The 19,739-nt window shown below is 38.1% G+C and overlaps 1 protein-coding gene across 3 annotated transcripts in view; it reads left to right on the top strand.

The window, feature by feature from the left end:
- Positions 1–14,177: 14,177 nt before the first annotated feature.
- Positions 14,178–19,739, top strand: part of smarca2 (SWI/SNF related BAF chromatin remodeling complex subunit ATPase 2) — a 43,921-nt gene continuing 38,359 nt past the window's right edge. For 2 of the 3 annotated variants that reach the window (XR_014593071.1, XM_083905335.1), the window contains exons 1-2: positions 18,695–18,820; positions 19,048–19,437. Coding sequence is in view for 2 of the 3 variants with exons in the window: in XM_083905335.1 (XP_083761461.1) it covers positions 18,703–18,820; positions 19,048–19,437 (508 nt within the window). In the remaining variant the exon portion in view is untranslated. Of the gene's footprint in view, positions 14,281–18,152; positions 18,417–18,690; positions 18,821–19,047; positions 19,438–19,739 lie in introns of those variants that run through there. The other variant, XM_083905336.1, reaches the window with a different exon arrangement.

Genomic DNA, 19,739 nt, shown 5'->3' on the forward strand with positions numbered 1-19,739 from the left:
CCCCCCCTTTAGTTTGTGGCCCTTTGAGGTTTTTGAGTGATCTTTCTTCTGAACACAAAAGACGGATATCAGAGAGTCACCGCGCGGATAGGTTACTGTATGTTTTAAAAAGTCTAATGGTTACATCCTAAATGTATTCAACTGTCGCATGTACGCTTGCACTTTTTGTTCCCCCGGCAGCGTTGAGCGTGGCGTGATCACGTTTCTTCGCCGAGGTGAGTCTCGCAGAAGACAATATGACGCCGCAGAGCCACTTAAGAGCCCCGCTGATATTTGATAGAAGCCTTAATCGTTATTTTGGGGCAAAGTGGGACAACGGCGCCTGCATTAGTGTGGACTGATACGGATCCTTTTTTTTTTCTTTCGCAATTAAAAGTCCAATATGTGCCATGCATGTTAAATCGTTTGGGGACATTTTCAGCAGAGGGCTTTACCTGCTAAAGAACCTTCTGAGAAATGAGCTATCATTTGCAACTCTATCCTGTTTGATTTCTCTCCACAGTGACAGGGAGTAGTTCCCATTGAGCCCCGTGAAACAAGTAAACCATAACATTTGGACATTCAAACCAAAATATCCCATTGAGAACAGGCTTCCACAGGCTCACAGTGGACGTTGAACTCCTGCTGAACTGGTTGTTAATGATTATAACCCTGATATATGCGGGTATATATGGTAAATGAGGGCACACTTAGGAAACCACAGGGGCCTTGTTATGCTTTCGCTATTTTCTTACAGCTTAAGGAGGTCCACCTGTTCCCCGTTAAGTCACACCATGTCACTGTTCACTTGGATTATTTTAAAAATAAAATGTAAAAACGCTGAATCTGTGCTGTCAGTGGTTGCTTTTAGTCAAAATTCCAATTGTGAAATTAAAAAAAGACACTATACTGTGGATTAAAGACTCCACGCAGACACTCAATGTACAGGATTTGTTCAATTATTCAACAAACTGCAAGTTTTACCACATTCATTGATTTTCGGTGAATGCGTGTGAAGATCTGGTGATAAAAAGACAGCGACTCCGTACAGAAAGTCAAACAGCCTCAGTGCTTTGACTGGGAGGAGGAACGGTACATAACCATGTTGTTGCAGCAAGTCAAAAGCTTTCATCGTGTCTGAAAGGAGAAAATATGAAAACTAAAAACACCGTATTCACGCTCACTTAGAGCTGTATTGAGCATCTGGTCCACACTTCCTTGCGCTGCAGCCTGTTTGAGCGTGTTCACATCAGATTGCCCTCTGTTTAACATTCTGCTAAACTGTGTGTTAAGATTCAAAGGTGCTACTTGAACAAAGATTCATTTATTGATAGACATAAATGACTATGATTTGTCATCAGAGCTTAAGGGAACATGTTAAACTGAAATACTGGCTTGACTATATTCACAAAATTAATTCGTGGGACACAAACTCAAAGAGCTCTAAGAAACCAAGCAGAAGTGTTGCCAGCAGAGTTAGCATAGAGCAGCTTCTCGCCCTAAAAAGCCTCAGGACCTCTCTCTCAGGGTGTGCAGTGGTGATGTGTTAAAATAGAGAAACATATGAGAGTGAAGCGGAAGCTGACAAGACCACAGCAGAATGCCAGTGTGGATACTTTAGCCAAGGATAACCTAAAAAGATCTAGACAAGACGAAAAACTAAAAAAAAAAATAGACGCATTTAAATATAGACAGCTGAAAAAGGAGAGGAAGTTGATGACAGACATCTACAGATTATTTGGAAGCAAAGTGGAGCGTCAGTCAACGCTCTCTCTATCATTCCCTTTGTTGGTGGATATTTAATCTCGTTGTCTCCTCTCATTATTGTGATAATTCTACACTAAAACAGTCACACTTTCACTGGCATGCAAAAAGTAACCCTATAGATTCAGTGTTTTCAAGCGTAACCCCAGGTAATAAGTGCAGCGTGCATGTTATTTCCCACGATTTGTCACATCTTGCATCCGACTTGAACCCTGCACATGCAATGCGACATGCAATGCTAAAGGTCACCGTTGTTTCACATACATCACCTTTAACTTACAGTTTTCTGTACTGACGTGAGCTTGTCAGTGCAGATATGTTTTTTTCTTGTCAATGAAAACAATGAAAACAATGAAACGCGACAATGTGTTACTTTTGCAGACATATACTGTAGCTGCAGCTGTAGCAAACGCCTGGCGGACAATTTTTTACGTAACACAGGTGCAGATGTGGAGTTGAAATAGGTTCTGCTCTCATATAAGTCAGTGACACAACGTAATGATTTGAAAGTTGTTAATTTGAATTTTCCAAAGAAGTTCTATAGTGTTATTTTAAACCAAAGCCTAGTAATCTATTATAAACCTTGTTAAATAAAAACCAACCTCCACTCTCAAAAGCTGTCTGAAGTTAAATATCACACTCAGTTTATCCACTATCAGAGCCACGTATCTTAAGTCTACACAATCTAGTTTACTTCCAAAAGACTCGCGTCCCAGATTCAGATGATGCCACGTTGGTGATGTGCTTGCACTGAAGGCATGACAGTTTTGCTCTGTCGGCTGCTAAATTATGGTGAGAATCAACTATTTTAAAGTTACCATTTCCACCGAATTCCACAAATCTAACACCGTTCAGGGCAAAGTATACACAGACACAGTTGGATATATTGCATTTGAAAAAAAATGACACCAGGCTATGGATTAGCAAATATTTTAATTGTTGTGCATAAATCCTGTGACGCGTGAGTTTCTGGGAGAGTTGCCCATTCCTGCCTGACGTGTCAGCGCCCAAGGATAAACACAAATGATACAAAAACCCGTCCAGGTGTGACATTCATGACGGAAATGAATCGCATGTGTTTGGTGTTCAAATGGACGTGGACAGTGTTCACGCATTTCAGTTTCCTCCCATCTACAGGCTTCTACTGATCACGTCGTTTTTTTTCCCCTTCCCTCACTGCTTTGACTGCAGAGTAAATTCCTCGTGATGACTGCAGTGGGTCTGCTATGCTCTGGCCCGGTGCCAACTCTGTCTACATTTCACTGATGGACTCACACAGCAATTTGCCTGAACAAACTTATCCCAGCTGTACGACTAAACCTCTGGAAAACGCATCACTGTGACAGTGTCGGCCATGTTTGGATGACATTTTCAGAGAGGCGCCTTCCTGTGACCAGCACTATTTTGAGTCCGGATAGAGAAAGAGAATTTAAAGCGATCAGCGCACCGTTCAAAGATATCATTGGGTTCATGTGCAAAGCCTTTTCTTTTCAGACGAGAAACACTGAGTTCAGCGGAAACATGTCAGGAGATGAATAGCAGGGTAATACAGGCTTTGAATGTATTACAAATGACACCATCATAAATAACTTCCCCGTAAGATGAAACAGACGGCTCTGCTTTGAAAGTTTCTGGAGAATTTGACATTACGGTCCTCTGGATATATAGTTAAAAATAATAAAAAAAAGAAATGTCCAGCTCTGTTGGACAGTCCATAACCTTCTGGCATTGCAGGATGTAAGGCAGAGAGATCAGAACAATTCCGGCTTAGCTCATAAATACTACTTCATTGAGTATTTATCGTCTATATTGAAAAATAATTCTGACTTTGTGTTTGGCAGCGAAATACAGGATCAGAGGGTTCAAATGTTTGGTCTTATTTACTTCGTGGTTAATTAATAATTAATAAAGCGTGTGACAATGAGGCAGACTGACAGCAGGAGCAGCCAGAGTGGAAACTGACTTCCACAATGATTTTCTTGGAAATAAATTGAGGAATTTTGATGCCAAGTCTTGTAATACGAGACTGCATCCTGATATATAAATAGGACAGGCATTTTTTATTGTATTGCTATTATTACTTCATGTAAAAGACATTATTAGATTAATTACTTTGAATTCTCATTCATATAATTCCCACTTTAGTTAACATGGGTCTCTGCATTTATAATATAAACGAAACACGTGAATTCATACATTTTAAATATTGATTTTTACATAGATTAAACATTTAGGATAAATTAAATTGTTGTTGTAGTCATTGTCGTCTATTGTTATATTTAAATTAATATGTAAATGATCTACTGTCACACTGCACTTTGAGAAACACAAAAGATTGTTTTTCTTTGTTGTTGTTTTGTTGTTGGATAAATGTCATGGTAGTTGTAATACTACTGCATTGTGATATAAATATAGAACAGGCATTTTTTTTTTGCCTTTATTGGGAGAGCGAGCATAGTTAGTGAGTTATATAGTACATACATTATGTTTTTTTATATTGTGCAAAGCTGCTATGCCAAAAAATTTTCATTAGTACTAATTTTTTTTTTTACAAAAAAAACCCATTGTACATCCCTTTCCATAACCTTTTTCCATTGTTGTTGTTGTCGTCTGGTCTCAGGGAGCTTATAAAAAAACAAGTAGTTTGACTGTGACCCAGTGCTGAACATCTGCCACTCTTCTCAGATTATCCTGTGAATGTTCTCTCTGTTAATACGCTGTTAATACCATAATAAAACATGAGCCTGACAAATATGACAAGGCCAGTGTGTTTGTGTGCAACAAGTCATCACAAGATTCCTGTGCAGGGTGAAAAAGTTACACATACACACACAAACCTGTGCTGCAAACGGGGGGTGGTGGTGGTGGTGGTGGGGGACGACGCTCTGAATGTGTGGCAGAGGCCTTTCTCTGCAGCCGGGAGAATAGCGAGGGGATTTGCATTGTGAAAGACCTGAGAGGAGAGTAGGTGGGGCACTTTGACAAGGTTTTTGTAAGCAGAGGAATCCCCTATTAATTGCAATGCAGGGCGGCTGCCATCGCTGTCAGTGGGCTTTCGTCTGCAGTGCCAGGTGAAATACCACAGACTTGAATTCAACAAATACTTATCTCCTGTATTGTTCTTTCAAAGTGAGTGCTGAGTCTCCAGAGAAAAGATGAAGGCTGATGTATCTGAGTGCAGCGCCTGATCCCCGTTTGTCAAAAACATGTCTGTCGTTACCTTGGTAATGGGTTAAGGCCCAAAAACCTGTCAAGTGGTACAGGGCTGACAAAACATACATCATCGTCTACTTACACACTTTTAACTCCGCTGAATGGTGTGTCTTACAGCAAGTGATAACCTGTACAAATACCAAATGCCAACTCAAGGTAAGTGTGTGTTGGTTCACTTCTTTAATCCATTTCCAACAATGAACAATAAAAACAAGAAAATACATGAAATTAAAATGAGATCATTTTTTTTTGTTGAAAAGGGAAAGAAAATCTGGCAACCATAATTATTAACAATTATAAGGCAGTGGCTGCAAAGTGAATGTAATTTTAGATTGTGAGTTTTTTTCTTTATATTTGTTCAGTATAATTGATATATTTCTCACTTTAGTTAACGTAGATTATTTGCATTTATAGTATGAATGAATGTCGTGGAACAAACTGCTGTAAATTCATACATTTTAAAAAGAACTAATTTAAATTTATATTTATTAAACCAAATTACTTTTAAGATTATTAAAACCCTTTAACACCAAGCGTATTGCGGACGATACTTTGCATTACCGTAATTATGCAGCGATTTGTGGAAAATTTGCAACGCTTTCTGAAAGCTGAGAAGTTGCACGTCAACACCAACATGTGGTAATTACGGTAATTTAATTTGCGCTGCTGCAGGAAGCCAGCGAATCAGCGTATTTGCCACCAGAAAGGAGAGAGTTGGAAAATGTAAGTAGTTTAAATGTTTTGGCCTGGACATTGAGACAAAAACTCAAACAAATGTTATTTTGAATATGTTTTATATTGTTCAAATTTAAAATTTAACACGCACAATCTGGTGTGTTTATGTACTACAGTGTTTTTTTGCTGTTGTTTTTTTTTTTAAATAAAACTTTTGTTTTTCTTAATTTTAAATTGTTAATATAAATTGTTAACATGCTGTACATTGTAAATAACTGCCAGATATTGAAAGTTCTTCCTGAAAAAAGTACTTACTCTGGGCCTTTTATGGTTAAAATAAGCACAAAACAAAGACAGACATGTTGAGGCTTAGGTGTTAACAGGTTAAAGTTGTAATGTTTTGTATTGATATTTTTTAAATCAATATGTAAATAAAGCCTCTGTGTTTGTGACACTGTGAGGAACGCAAAGGATAAACAAACAAATAGTTGTTGGAGAAATGTCACGGGAGGCAGAAGAAGTAGTGCTAAAGTGAGCCAGAAGGCAACGACACATCAATAAGGGTCTTTGGCTTTTGACATGTATTTCCAAACCACTTACTTAGGTCAAGAGAGCATGAAAACATTTTGACCTCACAAGTTACACGTGAACAGAAACAGCTGCATGTCCACATTCTAAAGTTATCTATTTGAATAGATACTATACTTTTATTATGAAATTCCTCAGTAAGGGGTCAGCGATTGCGAGAGTTAGAGATTTAAAAAAATATAGAAAATAAATCCAATGTCCATTGTTTGGACTCCATAAAAAAAAAAAAAAAGAAATTGCGAGTGGAAACAAGTAATCAGCCTGAGCATGCCAAGCATACCATAGTATACCATTCATCAGCTTCTTGTGTCATCTGTCTGCACCAATTCAAAGAGGAACTGCTAAACAAAACCCATTCACACGTTATCTTCTTCTTCAGCACTGAATGTTCGTGCAGCAGCACACACAGACAGACATGTTGTGCACTTTCTTTACACCTTGCCACCAGTAATCTTGCACCTTTGGATGTGGTGAAGATGAAGTGGTCTTTAACAGCTCACAGATGCTCACCGTGCGCTGATGGTGGGCAGGTACTAACTCCTCCCTCCCTCCCTCCCTCCCTCCCCACAACCCCATGCTCACCCTAAACCTCTCGGCCCTCAGCGATTCACTGTGACAAGTTCAAAACACATGCTGGCCCTGCACGTTCAGCTTCACCCCTGCTACAAGTTGAAAGAGCTGGAAACTACGTTTGAGTAAAAGGAGCCAAACTAACCATGCTGCCCCATTTCATCTAATCCCAAACAGAGGACACAACTCAATTACATACATCATTAAGACCTTTTCTGTAGTCAAAGTAAAATGTTAAATGTTTTACTGAGAGTGATATTTCTTTAACATGTCAATCAAAAACATTCAGGGTGTGCGATAATGCCGGCAGCTGCAATATACATTTTAGAGAGAAAGACTTTATATAGTTAAAGGGCTACTTGACCCAAAGATATTTTATTTATTGTTAATTTCCAGTGATAAACGTGTTATTTGATCATCAGAAAGTGGATGTTGTCCTGTTCCCACAACAACAGACGGAATTGGGATTAAGAAAATAAAAATAACACTGACAAAACTTGATGTCAAAGAAAAACATGGCTCTGTGTTTCTGTAAATTATAACACATTTTATGAGTAAAATAATTAAAAAAAATAAATAAAACTGGGTCAAATTTAATCCAACTCTGTAATAGAATGTGAATTAAACAAACAGTCCTTTTTACACTTTTTTATATATCTTTTTATATCATTGCCTATGGTTAAACGTGCAATTGCATTGTGGTACAACATACAAGTGATTGTTAGTGTTTATGAACAGTGTTGTTGTCAAATGACAAAGTGCTTTGGAGGCAAAATTAAAAAAAAGTGGCATAAGGAGAAAATAAGGTGTTGTTGCTGCAGAAAACATAATACAAAGAGATCTGATTTTTGGTGCCTTCTGAATCGTGAAAATTACCTCAGTTTAGCATCATTGCTGGGTCTGAATCTGACACTCTGGTTTGCTGACTGTCATTAAGATGTGCTTGATTTATATCTTATATTATATATATATATGTATATATATATATACATATATATATATTTACATATGTAAGATATTATTGATTGCATGTTAACAAATAAAAATTAAACATGTTATCAGTTAGCCTTCCATAATACAATGGTTAAATATAATTGAAATATGTACAATGGAACAAATGATGTACATTTGTCAGCAAATGGGAGAAATGGGCGACACTTGCATGTACACATGCAAGAAAAATTTAAATTATTATTATTATTAAATATTATTATTTTGAGTTGAAAATCTTAATAGAAAAGTGTTGTTAAAAAAAAAATCCTACTATGTGCATCAAATGTTCATAAAGCGAGATCAGGTTTTCAGGTAAAGCATGGTAAAGATGGCCATTACAAATCTGCGATCCAACAAAAATACATTCAAAAACCTTTATTTTATGCTAATGAAGTCCCTCACTGTTGCCTTCGCTGTAATTCCAGTCTGTCAAGGTACTAAAGAATGCGCGCAAAAATGCTTCCTCACTATCTGCTGATACTAACAATATCTGTGCTAATCTGTCAGCGGCAATCATCAGACGGAGTCATCGCTGATCATCGTGCTGCTGCTGCTGCTCTGTAGTCCAGTCCCAGCCGACAGATGTCAGGCAGGTTGTAATATTATGTAGAGCGTGCTTTAACAATGAATGGCAGAACACCTGCAAGAAAGGCAACTACAAAGAGGCTTCTTCTGACAGCGTTTCCTCTATTCTCAGTGTCCCACATGACCCCGGCACCATCTTGGAAAAAGATCTCAGCGCCGCTGCTCTGGACCAGACACTGGTCCCTCGAGAGCGGTCAAAAGCAGCACTCTCAAAATTGAGCATTGGCAGGCAAAAATTGAGGATGGAGTAATGGAGGAGGGTTCACTGCACCTGCCCATAAATCTTGTCGAAGTTTTCCTTTCATGGGAAGTACTTGAAGAGAGAAATAACAAACACTGGTCAGAGGGCCAGGGGATAAAGCACAGAGAGAGAGAGAGAAAGAGAAAGAGCAGCCAGCTGGTCAAGAATGATGTTGAGGAAATCATTTACTGAGACGACACAACAGCTGGAGCCAAACTGGACACCTCAGTGATACTTAAGACAGAACCCCGTTTTTCTTTTTTTTTTCACCAACATTTTTCCAGTCTTTGTGTGAATTGTTCCTGTAATAAAAAACCCAATAACTTCTGCGGATGAAGAGCAAACGCACCTCAAACACCAATAAGTGGAGAATCAACAGAAACAGCAACAATTGTTATTATCACTTCAACGGTGAAACATAGACAGTGAAAACACAAATGATAAATGACCAAAAAAAGTGAAAATGAACAATAGGAAGTGCCCTAAAAATAAAAACGAAAGAACGGGGGAGAGTTAGACTGACTCATGGATGCTCACAGCATTTCCTCAAATTATATAGATTATTTATTTATTTATTTATTTAGATGAGAGGGGAAAAGTAATTCAAGGATGAAAGCAAATGTTCTTCCAGCTGCTTACTGTGAAACTGTAACACACCAGACATGGCCTCTGATATTCTAACACCGCCTCACTTTCACTGTTCAAACAATCGCTCCATCATCTGCCGTAGAAAAAACAATAAGTTCACCACAATATAGTTTAAGCATTGGTTATTCAAATGGGGCTTTTCACATGACACAGAGCTAAAACAAACAGCTCACTGCCAAATGTGGCTCATGTAAAACTAATTATAACACATCTTTTGTTTGCTCACACCTGTGGATAAAAACACAATGTGTGTGTGTATGTGTGTATATCTTACCTTATAGTACCTTTTCTGCCATAGGACTAAGGGTCCTCATGCAGACCAAAACCTGGTCCAAATGAGGAAGAATCCCATTTTTCAGGAACTGGTTAAGTTTAGAGCTAATATTAAAATTGTGGTGAGAATAAGTTTGTGGTCAGGCATTAATTGGACATGGTTAAGGTTGGGATGATGCATTGTTTAGGATCCAGAGGGTTAGGGTTAGGATAGCTGTGCAAACCTGTGTGTGTGTGTGTGTGTGTGTGTGTGTGTGTGTGTGTGTGTGTGTGTGTGTGTGTGTGTGTGTGTGTGTGTGTGTGTGTGTGTGTGTGTGTGTGTGTGTGTGTGTGTGTGTGTGTGTGTGTGTGTGTGTGTGTGTGTGTGTATGCGTGCGTGTGTATAATTTCGACATTTTGTATCTGCGTCCCTAAACTCTGTCTAAAATGACAAATTAAGGGTTTTTACATACATTTGTGAGGTTTTCATTCTTTGACAAAACTGTACTTGGGAAAAAAATAAGGACTGTATCTCATGTCCTGTATATATATATATATATATATATATATATATGTATAGACATTTGTTTTACAGGTATATGAAAGAATATTAAATATTTAATTAACCTATGGTACAAAACAATTTTGATACAATGTTTTGATTATTGAGGAGGACATTCAATTGTTTCAAAGTAACTCTTATTTTATTCTGTTTTGCCTTGTTGTTCTCTACATAATTTGGGCTTGGGACCGGCACAAGGAGTACACTGGATGTGCCCCCTCTGAGGCTTTAGAGCAGGGGTTTCAAACTGGCGGCCCGGGGGCCACATGCGGCCCCCCAATCGATTACATGCGGCCCCCCCCCCCACTTAATATCATGTTATAACGAAAACATGGCCCACGACCTCACCGTCTTTTAAACACAGTGTGTAGCTGAGGCACAGCTGCCAGTGAGGTGATAGAATATAATATATGTTTGCTAGCAATGTTTTTATAACAGTAATAATAAGACATTTGGTCATAATTATCCCATTATCAAATATATCATATACAACATTCACTTACATATATAAATACACTTGTTGGGGCCCGAATCACGAATGGCAGTGGCCGAAACAGCTCCTGGTGCAAATTTTAATTACAATTGTCCACACTATTATACATGTAATTTAAAATAAATGTCTGTTTTTGATATTAATACATTCATTTTTTATCATAGATAGTATTATTAAGTAAATGTGTGATATCATGATGCAATATTGTGAACATTTTTGTTTTTTCCCCCCACTTTTTTGTTCTCTAGGCCGGCCCCCTCTTGACCACAATAGATGCACATTTGTGTTTGAGACCCCTGCTTTAGAGTGTCCAATTAACAGTGAGCGGTGGGGATTGAGCACCTTGCTCAGGGATTCCCCACAGCCCTTGACCTGGCGGGGACTCAAACCATTAATAAAACATTAATTAAGGAAATTTCGCTGAGATCAATGTCTCTTTTTTTTTAACAACGGTCTGAGAACAAATGATGTTCAGTTCAATAAAAACAAGAAAAGCCAGACACACAGATATGGTGTTACAAAAATGTATGTGTTTATTGTCCTTCAGAGGAATGTGAGTCTCTATCCTCAGATGGTGCTTGCGATCAGTTTGTATGACTGTAACTCATTTACTTTGTATTGTTAAAATAATAATAAAAAATTGACAGGTTATTTCAGCTCATATAATATTATCATAGAAATAAATGGTGTAAATAATAATAATAATAATAATAATACAAGTAAAATATATGTCGATACATGTTTAAGGTATATTATTTTTCAGATTCAGTTAAAGTTTTTTTATTTTGTCTCTGAACTTTGGTCCACAAAGCAAAGTGGATTCATCAAAGAAATGGTCGGTGGAAGTATGAATTCGGGGGACCTTCTTTGCATGAGAGAGAAATGAGTTTCTTATTGTTCGCACTGAGCTATCTAGGAACCTGCAGTCTTTTAAGGAAATGTCATGATACTGATTCCCCTGAGCCTTTAACAGAGGGTTTCAAGGTGAATGGAAGCCACAACCACTTGTCCTTTCACTGCCAAATGACTGCGGCCGAGCCCTTTCCTGGATCGGTGAATCTGAAGGGGGCCGGTGGTTTTCACCACAAAGTTAATCAGGTTTGCCTTTTGGGTAAAATTTACATTCAGGAACCCTGTGTACATCCTTTATGGAGACATATAAGAAAGGGCAGATTTGTTGAAAAGGGGAAGTTAAGATCAGAATTTAAATGTGTGGCTTTGTTAATTGATCTTTGAGGTATTCAAATGCTGGACGAGTGCTTTCAATGTCTCTGAAGGTCATCAAAGTGTCATCAGCCAGACAGATAGCATGCACCAAATGAAATTAAGAGCTAAAACTAAATATATCTGTTAAGGTTTAAAATATTATGTGTTGTTTTATATACAGTATGATACATTAAAATAACCTCATAACTTGGTGCACACCTTGCATTTAACGTTGAATTTACAATATTATTAGTGTTCCATAAAGCTAAAGTCTGCCAGTACAACTCAACAACTGTAATTGCGGAGGATGTAGCCGAACCAAATCATTTATTGCCATGTGTGAATTTATAAATCGTGACATTATAAGAGAAATAAGAAAAAATAAATAACTGATAAAATATCGCAGTCCTAAAACAAGTATATTTATATAGGATAAGCTACACTACAGTAGATGCAAATGCAGACAAATAATGAGTTGAACCCAACAGAAAATAAACAGGATTGAAAAAAATAATAATTATCCCCATTATGTTTAGGCAAACAAATGTCCAGTAAAAACAGCTTTATCTTTTCATACTGAAAACAAAACAAATAGTGATATCAGAAAGATGCAAATGGAGCTTGACAAAACCTGTGTCTGATTTGCATGGCCTCCCTTTGAAACTCCACAATGCTATGATCAGACTCACAAAGTTAGTGTATGTAAATAAGGGACAGCAGTCAATCACTTTGGACTTGACATGTTTGCTTAGAGCTCACATGTCTGTGGTTATTTCACGAGATGTTGTTCCAGTTCTCCAGCACAAGGCTCTGCCAGTTCACTGCGGCAACCGCTGGTCACTACTGCCATCTAGTGCTCAAAGTAAAGACTGCACCCAATCGCCATGTAGATTTGTTACACATTTGTTTAGTATTTCAAGTTTTAACACTTATATATATATATATATATGTATTAACCATGAAGTTAAGAATGACCTTATTATGTTTTGGGTTTTTTCTGTTTATATGTGTGCATTTAGATTGTGTATTGTTCTCAAGAGTTTGAATTTGAATTTGAAAATAATGAGTCTTGCACTTCACACAAGTCTTTCTTCTCACACAATTTTTTTTTTCATACACAAGCTAAAATTGTTTATCTTGGGACCCCGAGAGTTTAGACTATTAGTCACCATTAAGTGCTGCGAGTATATCGTGATTGTGTTCTTGTTGTATTCATACCCATGTCACAAAGAAAATAAAAAACAACTTCTCACCTATTACAAACTCATCTTACAGATGCAGATGTGTTTAAATGGGAGTTCAGGGACTCCATCGAAAAGGAACATGGGCCCCACAAAACCAGACTAACACCCACCCCCAAACTAAAAGTTATATAGCCTATACTATGTACAGATGCATTATTAGTTTACAGTGTAGTTTGAACATTTTTAAGCATCTCACTCTCATGGGTTTTTCACAAAATTGTATTCGCTGTGGACTATGGTAGTGAGCAGTTCTTGAGTTTTGCCTCGCCTGTTGCAACACATGGAAGCTGAGGATTTGTGCTTTTAACATTTCCTGGCTGGATTCATACTACTATGTTTATGCACATTAGCCATTTACTGACCAGAATAGTATAGTTTCAAAAGCAATAGAGTGTTCCATGATAAGACCTCTAGAAGCTGCACCAAGCACATTTAAAAAAAAGGTGACCTCTTTAAAAATGTTGTTGCGTGTATGTGTAGTTGACCTTGTGACATTCTGGCTGGTTCTTAGATATTTAAAGGACTTTTTGAGGGGTAAGGCTTAAGGTCAGGAGCTATGGGATGTATTTCAACGATGAGAGTCCTCACTAAGAATACTGTACATGTGTGTGTGTATGAGTTTGTTGTAAATACAAAGTCTTGATTTTAAATATAGATATATATAATATATATAGATAACGTGCAAGGAAAAAAAGCCTAAATTTACCAAGGAAGAGGCATCCTGCACAAGGAGAAAACCTTTATTTTCAAAGATGATGAGGCCATGGGAAGGCTATAGTACATGTATCTATATACTGTGAGAGATAATAAGTGAAACCAGGAAAAAATTCCCAAGAATTGAAAACAGAAGAAAAAGAACACTGCAGAATACTGAAGAGAACATAGTGGAAACTAATAATCTAACAGAAAGCCTGTGTAAACACACCTAGATCAACCCCGTCAACTTTTAAACATTACATAAACAGTTAGTGTATCATAGTTTGTACTTGACATGGGTTTAGTCATTTTGTTTGCAGTGTTTTCAGTTAAAAACTGACAGTAACACGCCCGACACAAAATAGTATGATTAACGTGTGATTCAACCAATCACCACAAAGGTAGGCGGGACTTCCTGTAAGTCTGACAAATCAGTAATGGCGACCACAGAAACCTCAGCGTGTCAGCAAAACAACACGGAGGGGGAGTGAATTTATTGATACCAGTCATATTTTGAAGGAACATTATAATAATTCCATCTAATTGTGAGCAGTTTCTGTTCAGCCGAAAGGTAAAACAATAAACGGCGCTTTATATTCGATGAATAATGGCATGTAATTACTCGGTGTTCTGCTAACTGTCCAAACTTTTTGACAGGACACAGTTCGGTAGTTGGGGTGTCTATAACCAGTGCTAGCAAGCTAGTTGCTAAGCTAGCTTTCGACAGCTAGCCACCAGCCAAGTTCTCAGACAAACGAGTGCAACAGACCGTCTAAAATGTCCTTTCGCTTTGGTCTGCGCAACCAGGAACCAGCGAATGTAAAACTAAAGTATATTTTAGTCTTTCGACATTTCACTAAGGGCATGACAGCCGCTTGACTTTCACTCGTAGTTTGATTTTTTTTTCACAGCATATCCGTGATGGCCACCAGTTTTTGGGGAAGCCATCATCCAGAGTTAGGTGCACATAACTGTGCTGTTCTGACACTGGCACTGTGTCGCTATGTGCAAACTAGCATACTTATGTACTCCTAATCTCACTGTAAATTCTGTGTATTACAGGTTATCAGACTTCTGTGTTGACATTGGAAGTTTATCAATAGGATTTTATTTTACTTACATGTAAACAGTTGCAAACGGACTGTCAGCATTGACAGTCGCCCACATCGCCTGGCGAAAGCGAATCGCAGATATGTCAATCGATGTGTTTAACATGTACTAGAACATAGGATACGTATTTTATTTGCATGTTGTCACCAGTCCTGTGCAGGGTAAGGTATAATGTCTTATGTATTATGTTTAGACAGACATACCGATAGATCGTCATAAGTTATTGACCACAATAACATTTTATGTAAGTTACAGCAGCATAGTATCACGCACATGATTAACATATGACATTCAAAATGTAAATAAAATATTAAAAAAGTATCAAATAATTCATAGCTGCAAAAAAAGTTAAAACAAAAAACAGAAATAAAAAAATATAATGAAAAATAAAATAAGAGGACATACTCAGCGAATAAGGTATATTAGCATGTAAAATGGATCATCTAATCAACAATAATGAATATGTGCTGAATAAGTTAAATTCTGCAAAGTCATGCAGGTGCAAATGTGCAGGCAAACAGTTGTTGAGATAAATGTATGCAGTTTCTAGTTTTGCAATGCTGAGTGGTCAGCCTGGCTAATATTAAAGTGAATTGACAGGATCTCTTGTTGGCACATTCGCCAGTGGCAACCATAGGGTTAAAGAACTGTAGTTTTGAATTGCAGCACCAGTTCTCCTCTGTTCTTTTGTGCAGTTTTAAAGTATCTGGCTGGTATCTTTTTCAAAGCATCTTTAAGAAACTCATTAATTATGGTTGTACAACTCAATACTTTTTTGCTAATAAACGTAAACATGTATCACACAATCTCTGCCGAAATGAAGCAATTTTTTAGTTTTACATGGGCATTTTTGCCTTTATTGACAGTGGGCAGTAAAGAGGGGAGATAAATGTCCACTTAGGCCACAAAGATGATTCATATATTGAATTAATGAAGAAATACACATATTTTTGCGGTTGAAACTTATTTATTTAATTGAAACCACTAAAAAGCAAATACAGAGATTATCCTCTCCACACATTGTATATGTCAGACTATAGTGGATAAAAAACATGAAACCTAACTTAAAAAGCATAACTCAAAACTTAAAAAATATGAAAACCACTTATTCAACATTTATTCATGGGTAAATGCAACTGCTCCTACTATATTGTCATTGGTTTCTAGCTAGTTTAGATATATTTATCTTGAACATGTGTCTTCTCTGGTTTCCAAAACACATATAATAGCTTTTTCAGAAGAGAAGAAGTAAGATAGTGCTGCTGCTGTGAGGCTGCAGGTAGTTGTAGCTATACCAGCTCTGTTTGTGTACAGTATGTGGGTAAATTGAAACCAAAATGGTGAAAATTATAATTTTTTGCGCACACACTAAATAGTGATAGTGAATGACCTCCACATTTAACCCATCCTTATTACACACCATTATTGTATACACACTAGATGGGTGCAGGATCAGTGGCCAGCACTTATCTGCGCCTGGGGAGCAATGGGGGTTGGGTGTCTTGCTCAGGGGCACTACACTTGGCCCTACAGGATTTTATTCAATATTTCAAAGTTGGCAGGGTGGTTAGTAACACAGTTTTCTGTGTGGTGACAAAGTCAGATCACTTTACTGGGAGTGGGACTTAAGTTGTTATATGTATGTATGTATTTATTTAAGCATGCCTGCAATTAATATTTATTGTCACTTAACTGGATGGTTGTGTTCTTGACCAATAGATTTGTTCTGTTGTCCATGAAATGCAGATCAATGTGTTAAATGACGCCATCCTCAAATGTTTTGTGCGCATACAATAAGATATGATGTTTAATATCATAGAGGAGTAACAAAACCAAGCTGAGATGACACTTGTTTTTATTTTGTAAAAAAATCTTGCTAAAACTAACAGTTAACAAAAATGGAGATCGATGAATTAGTCAATTAAATAATTGATTAGCTGTTGCAGCCCTGTATTTAACAAGCTGAGACAATTTGACCACAAGTTTTTACCTCATGGGTTTTCTTCTCAGGAATAATGGCATAAATTTTCAATTAAATTCTATTACATTTTATTTGTTGGGTTAGTGAAGGAGAGGTAGGCAAAAAGAAGAATAGAATGGAGAGATAGAGACCAGGAATGGTTGTGTAATGAGAATCATTTACATTAATAACAATTATCATCATCACTATTCTCTTCATCAACTCGTCCAGGGTGTGATATGACCCTTGCCCCCCCCCCTCTATGTGGGATTGGTTGCAGAAAAGGACAAGCCATTGATGAAGGATAGATGACAATAATAACCTTAGCAGTAATAAGTAGCTCTAGAATATATAGTTATATGAGTTACAGTAATTGAGCTGTGGTGTTGAAGCTCTGGAATCAGGGATAATATGAATAAAGGAAGAGGAACAGAGAGGGAGGGAAACTTATTGTCATGATAAAGTTGAGAATAAAGTGCTGAGAATGGGTGGATGGTGGTAAAGAGAGAGAGAGTACTTGCTGCATAATGGCTCTTTCCCCAGCACCCCTGTAAATTGAACTGGAGATGTTCTGTAAAGAAGAATGGTCAAAAATACCTTCTGCCAGAATCCAGACTCTAATTGGAAGCTATAGGAAGCGTTTAGATGCTGTTATTTCTGCAAAAGGAGGATGCACAAAATATTGAGTTATTTTTTTCTTTTGTGGTGCCTAAATTTATGCACATGCCTTATTTTGTTAAAATAATTCTAGCACACTTTCTGTAAATCATATAAACTTTATTTCACTTCTCAAATATCACTGTGACTGTCTCCTATATGATATATTTAACTGAAATTTCTTATTCAAACAACCAAGGAAAATCATGAACATTTACAGGGGTACCCAAACTTTTACACTTCAGTTCACTTCAACCAGCCCGAAATATCAGCTTTATTTAAGAGAAAAGTTTGAAGTTTAACTTTAAATGTAAGGAGTGTGTCTGCCTCCCACACCCAAAGTGGGAGCTGATTCCACAGGAGAGGAGTTTGGTAGCTGAAAGCCCTGAAAGTTATAAGGAATAATCAGCTCTCTGAGATATGACCGGGCATAATCATCCATCCATCTTTTACCGTTTAACCTCCTCATCAGAGTCGCAGGAGGAGCTGTGCCAATCTCAGCTGACATAGGGCGAAAGGCAGATAAACCCTGGACAGGGCAGGGCGTAATCACTGGATTTTAAATTATATTTTGAGTTTTTATTTATTCTTATTTTAGAGGTCTAAGCTAGTGTTAGTCTGAACATTTAAAATCTTCTGTAAGATCTACAATCTTATATTGGACTTTTTAATTTGCAAAATATTACACTAATTGTTCTTTCTTTTTTCCCTTGAAGCTGTCTGGTTTTCTTCCAGCAGCACAGTAGATGTCCACCCCCTCAGATACATCAGGTGGTATGTCCCATCCTGGCCCTTCTCCGGGAGCTGGTCTCTCCCCAGGGCCAATCTTGGGCCCCAGCCCTGGACCGGATCCCTCACCAGGCTCTGTTCACAGTATGATGGGACCTAGTCCAGGCCCTGGAACACCCAATGCACCTCATGGCATGCAGGGCCAGGGGCAAAGTGATTACTCTCAGGACAGCATGTATCCTATGCACAAGGTACAGTGTGTCTATTGCTCTGGCAAAAACAGCTTCTACAGGTTTAAGTGTCAAGTATTTAGTATTTAGTTTACACTTGAACAATAGCATGACTCTGGCTCTCTTAAACCTGGAGTGGAACCCACATTAATGTTACTGTAACTATTTCATATTAAATTATTATCTTCTGTGAACAATATATATTATGCAAGGTTAATTGAAAGGCATGCTTGAGCAGTACAGTATATATATATATATGTATATATTTACTACTAATTTGATTTTCTGTTTCCAGCCCATGGAGGGTATGAATGACAAGGTAATGGCAGATGCGATGCACTTTGGCCACATGAAAGGTGTGGGGATGAGATCTCTGCACAGTGGGATGGGCCCTCCACAGAGTCCCATGGACCAGCACAGCCAAGGTAACATTGCTTTTGAAACTTAGGGTGCTTTCACACCTACAGCATTTGGTACGCACCAAACGTGTTTGGTCCCCTGGTTTGGTTCGTTTGCGTAGGTGTGAATGTAATCTTGGTACTTTGGTGCGCACCAAATCAACCGGTCAGAGACCTGCCTGACGGGGTGGTCTCAGACCGCTTTATCTTCCCTACTTTGGGGTCAAATGAAAAATCCCTTCTGTCTGTTAAAGGTTACATGTCACCACATCCATCCCCAATGGGTGTGCATGAGCATGCTCCTAGCCCAATGTCAGGAGGTGCAGGAGGTGGGGGACCCACACCTCCCCACATGCCACCCTCACAATCAGGCCCGATGATGTCCATGGATCCCCAGGGAGGCATGGCCAATATATCCAACATGGGCCAACAGGGGCGGGGACCCTCTGCTTTTAGCCCAGCCCAGCTGCAGCAGCTCAGAGCTCAGATCCTGGCCTCCAAGATCCTTGGCCGTGGGCAACCTCTGCCTGAAAACCTACAGCTGGCTGTTCAGGGCAAGAGGAGTTTACCCACAATGCAACAGCAGCAGCAACAACAGCAGCCGCAGCCAGCACCTGGTGGTAGTCCTTACAACAGGCCCCCAGGTAAGAAGACAGTTTAATTATAATAATTTAATTATTATGAGAAAAATGGGTTGCTTTTTGTTCATCCTGACCATGTAAATAACTTTAGAATTAGTACAATAGTTGAAGGCCAATTTTACATATTTAGAATAATTGTTCATTCATTTCCTTTTAAATGATGTGAAACAAATGCAGGCAATCCAAACAAACACACTGGAGGAGTAAACCTTGAGTTGATGCATGATGACACAAATTAACAAACAAATAAGACGAGCTGTTAGCAGTGAAGCGACAATCATGATTAATTAATGTCAGACCTTGAT

This window comes from Microchirus variegatus (genome assembly GCF_963457635.1).
Source record: "Microchirus variegatus genome assembly, chromosome: 18".
Taxonomy (NCBI): Eukaryota; Metazoa; Chordata; class Actinopteri; order Pleuronectiformes; family Soleidae; genus Microchirus; species Microchirus variegatus.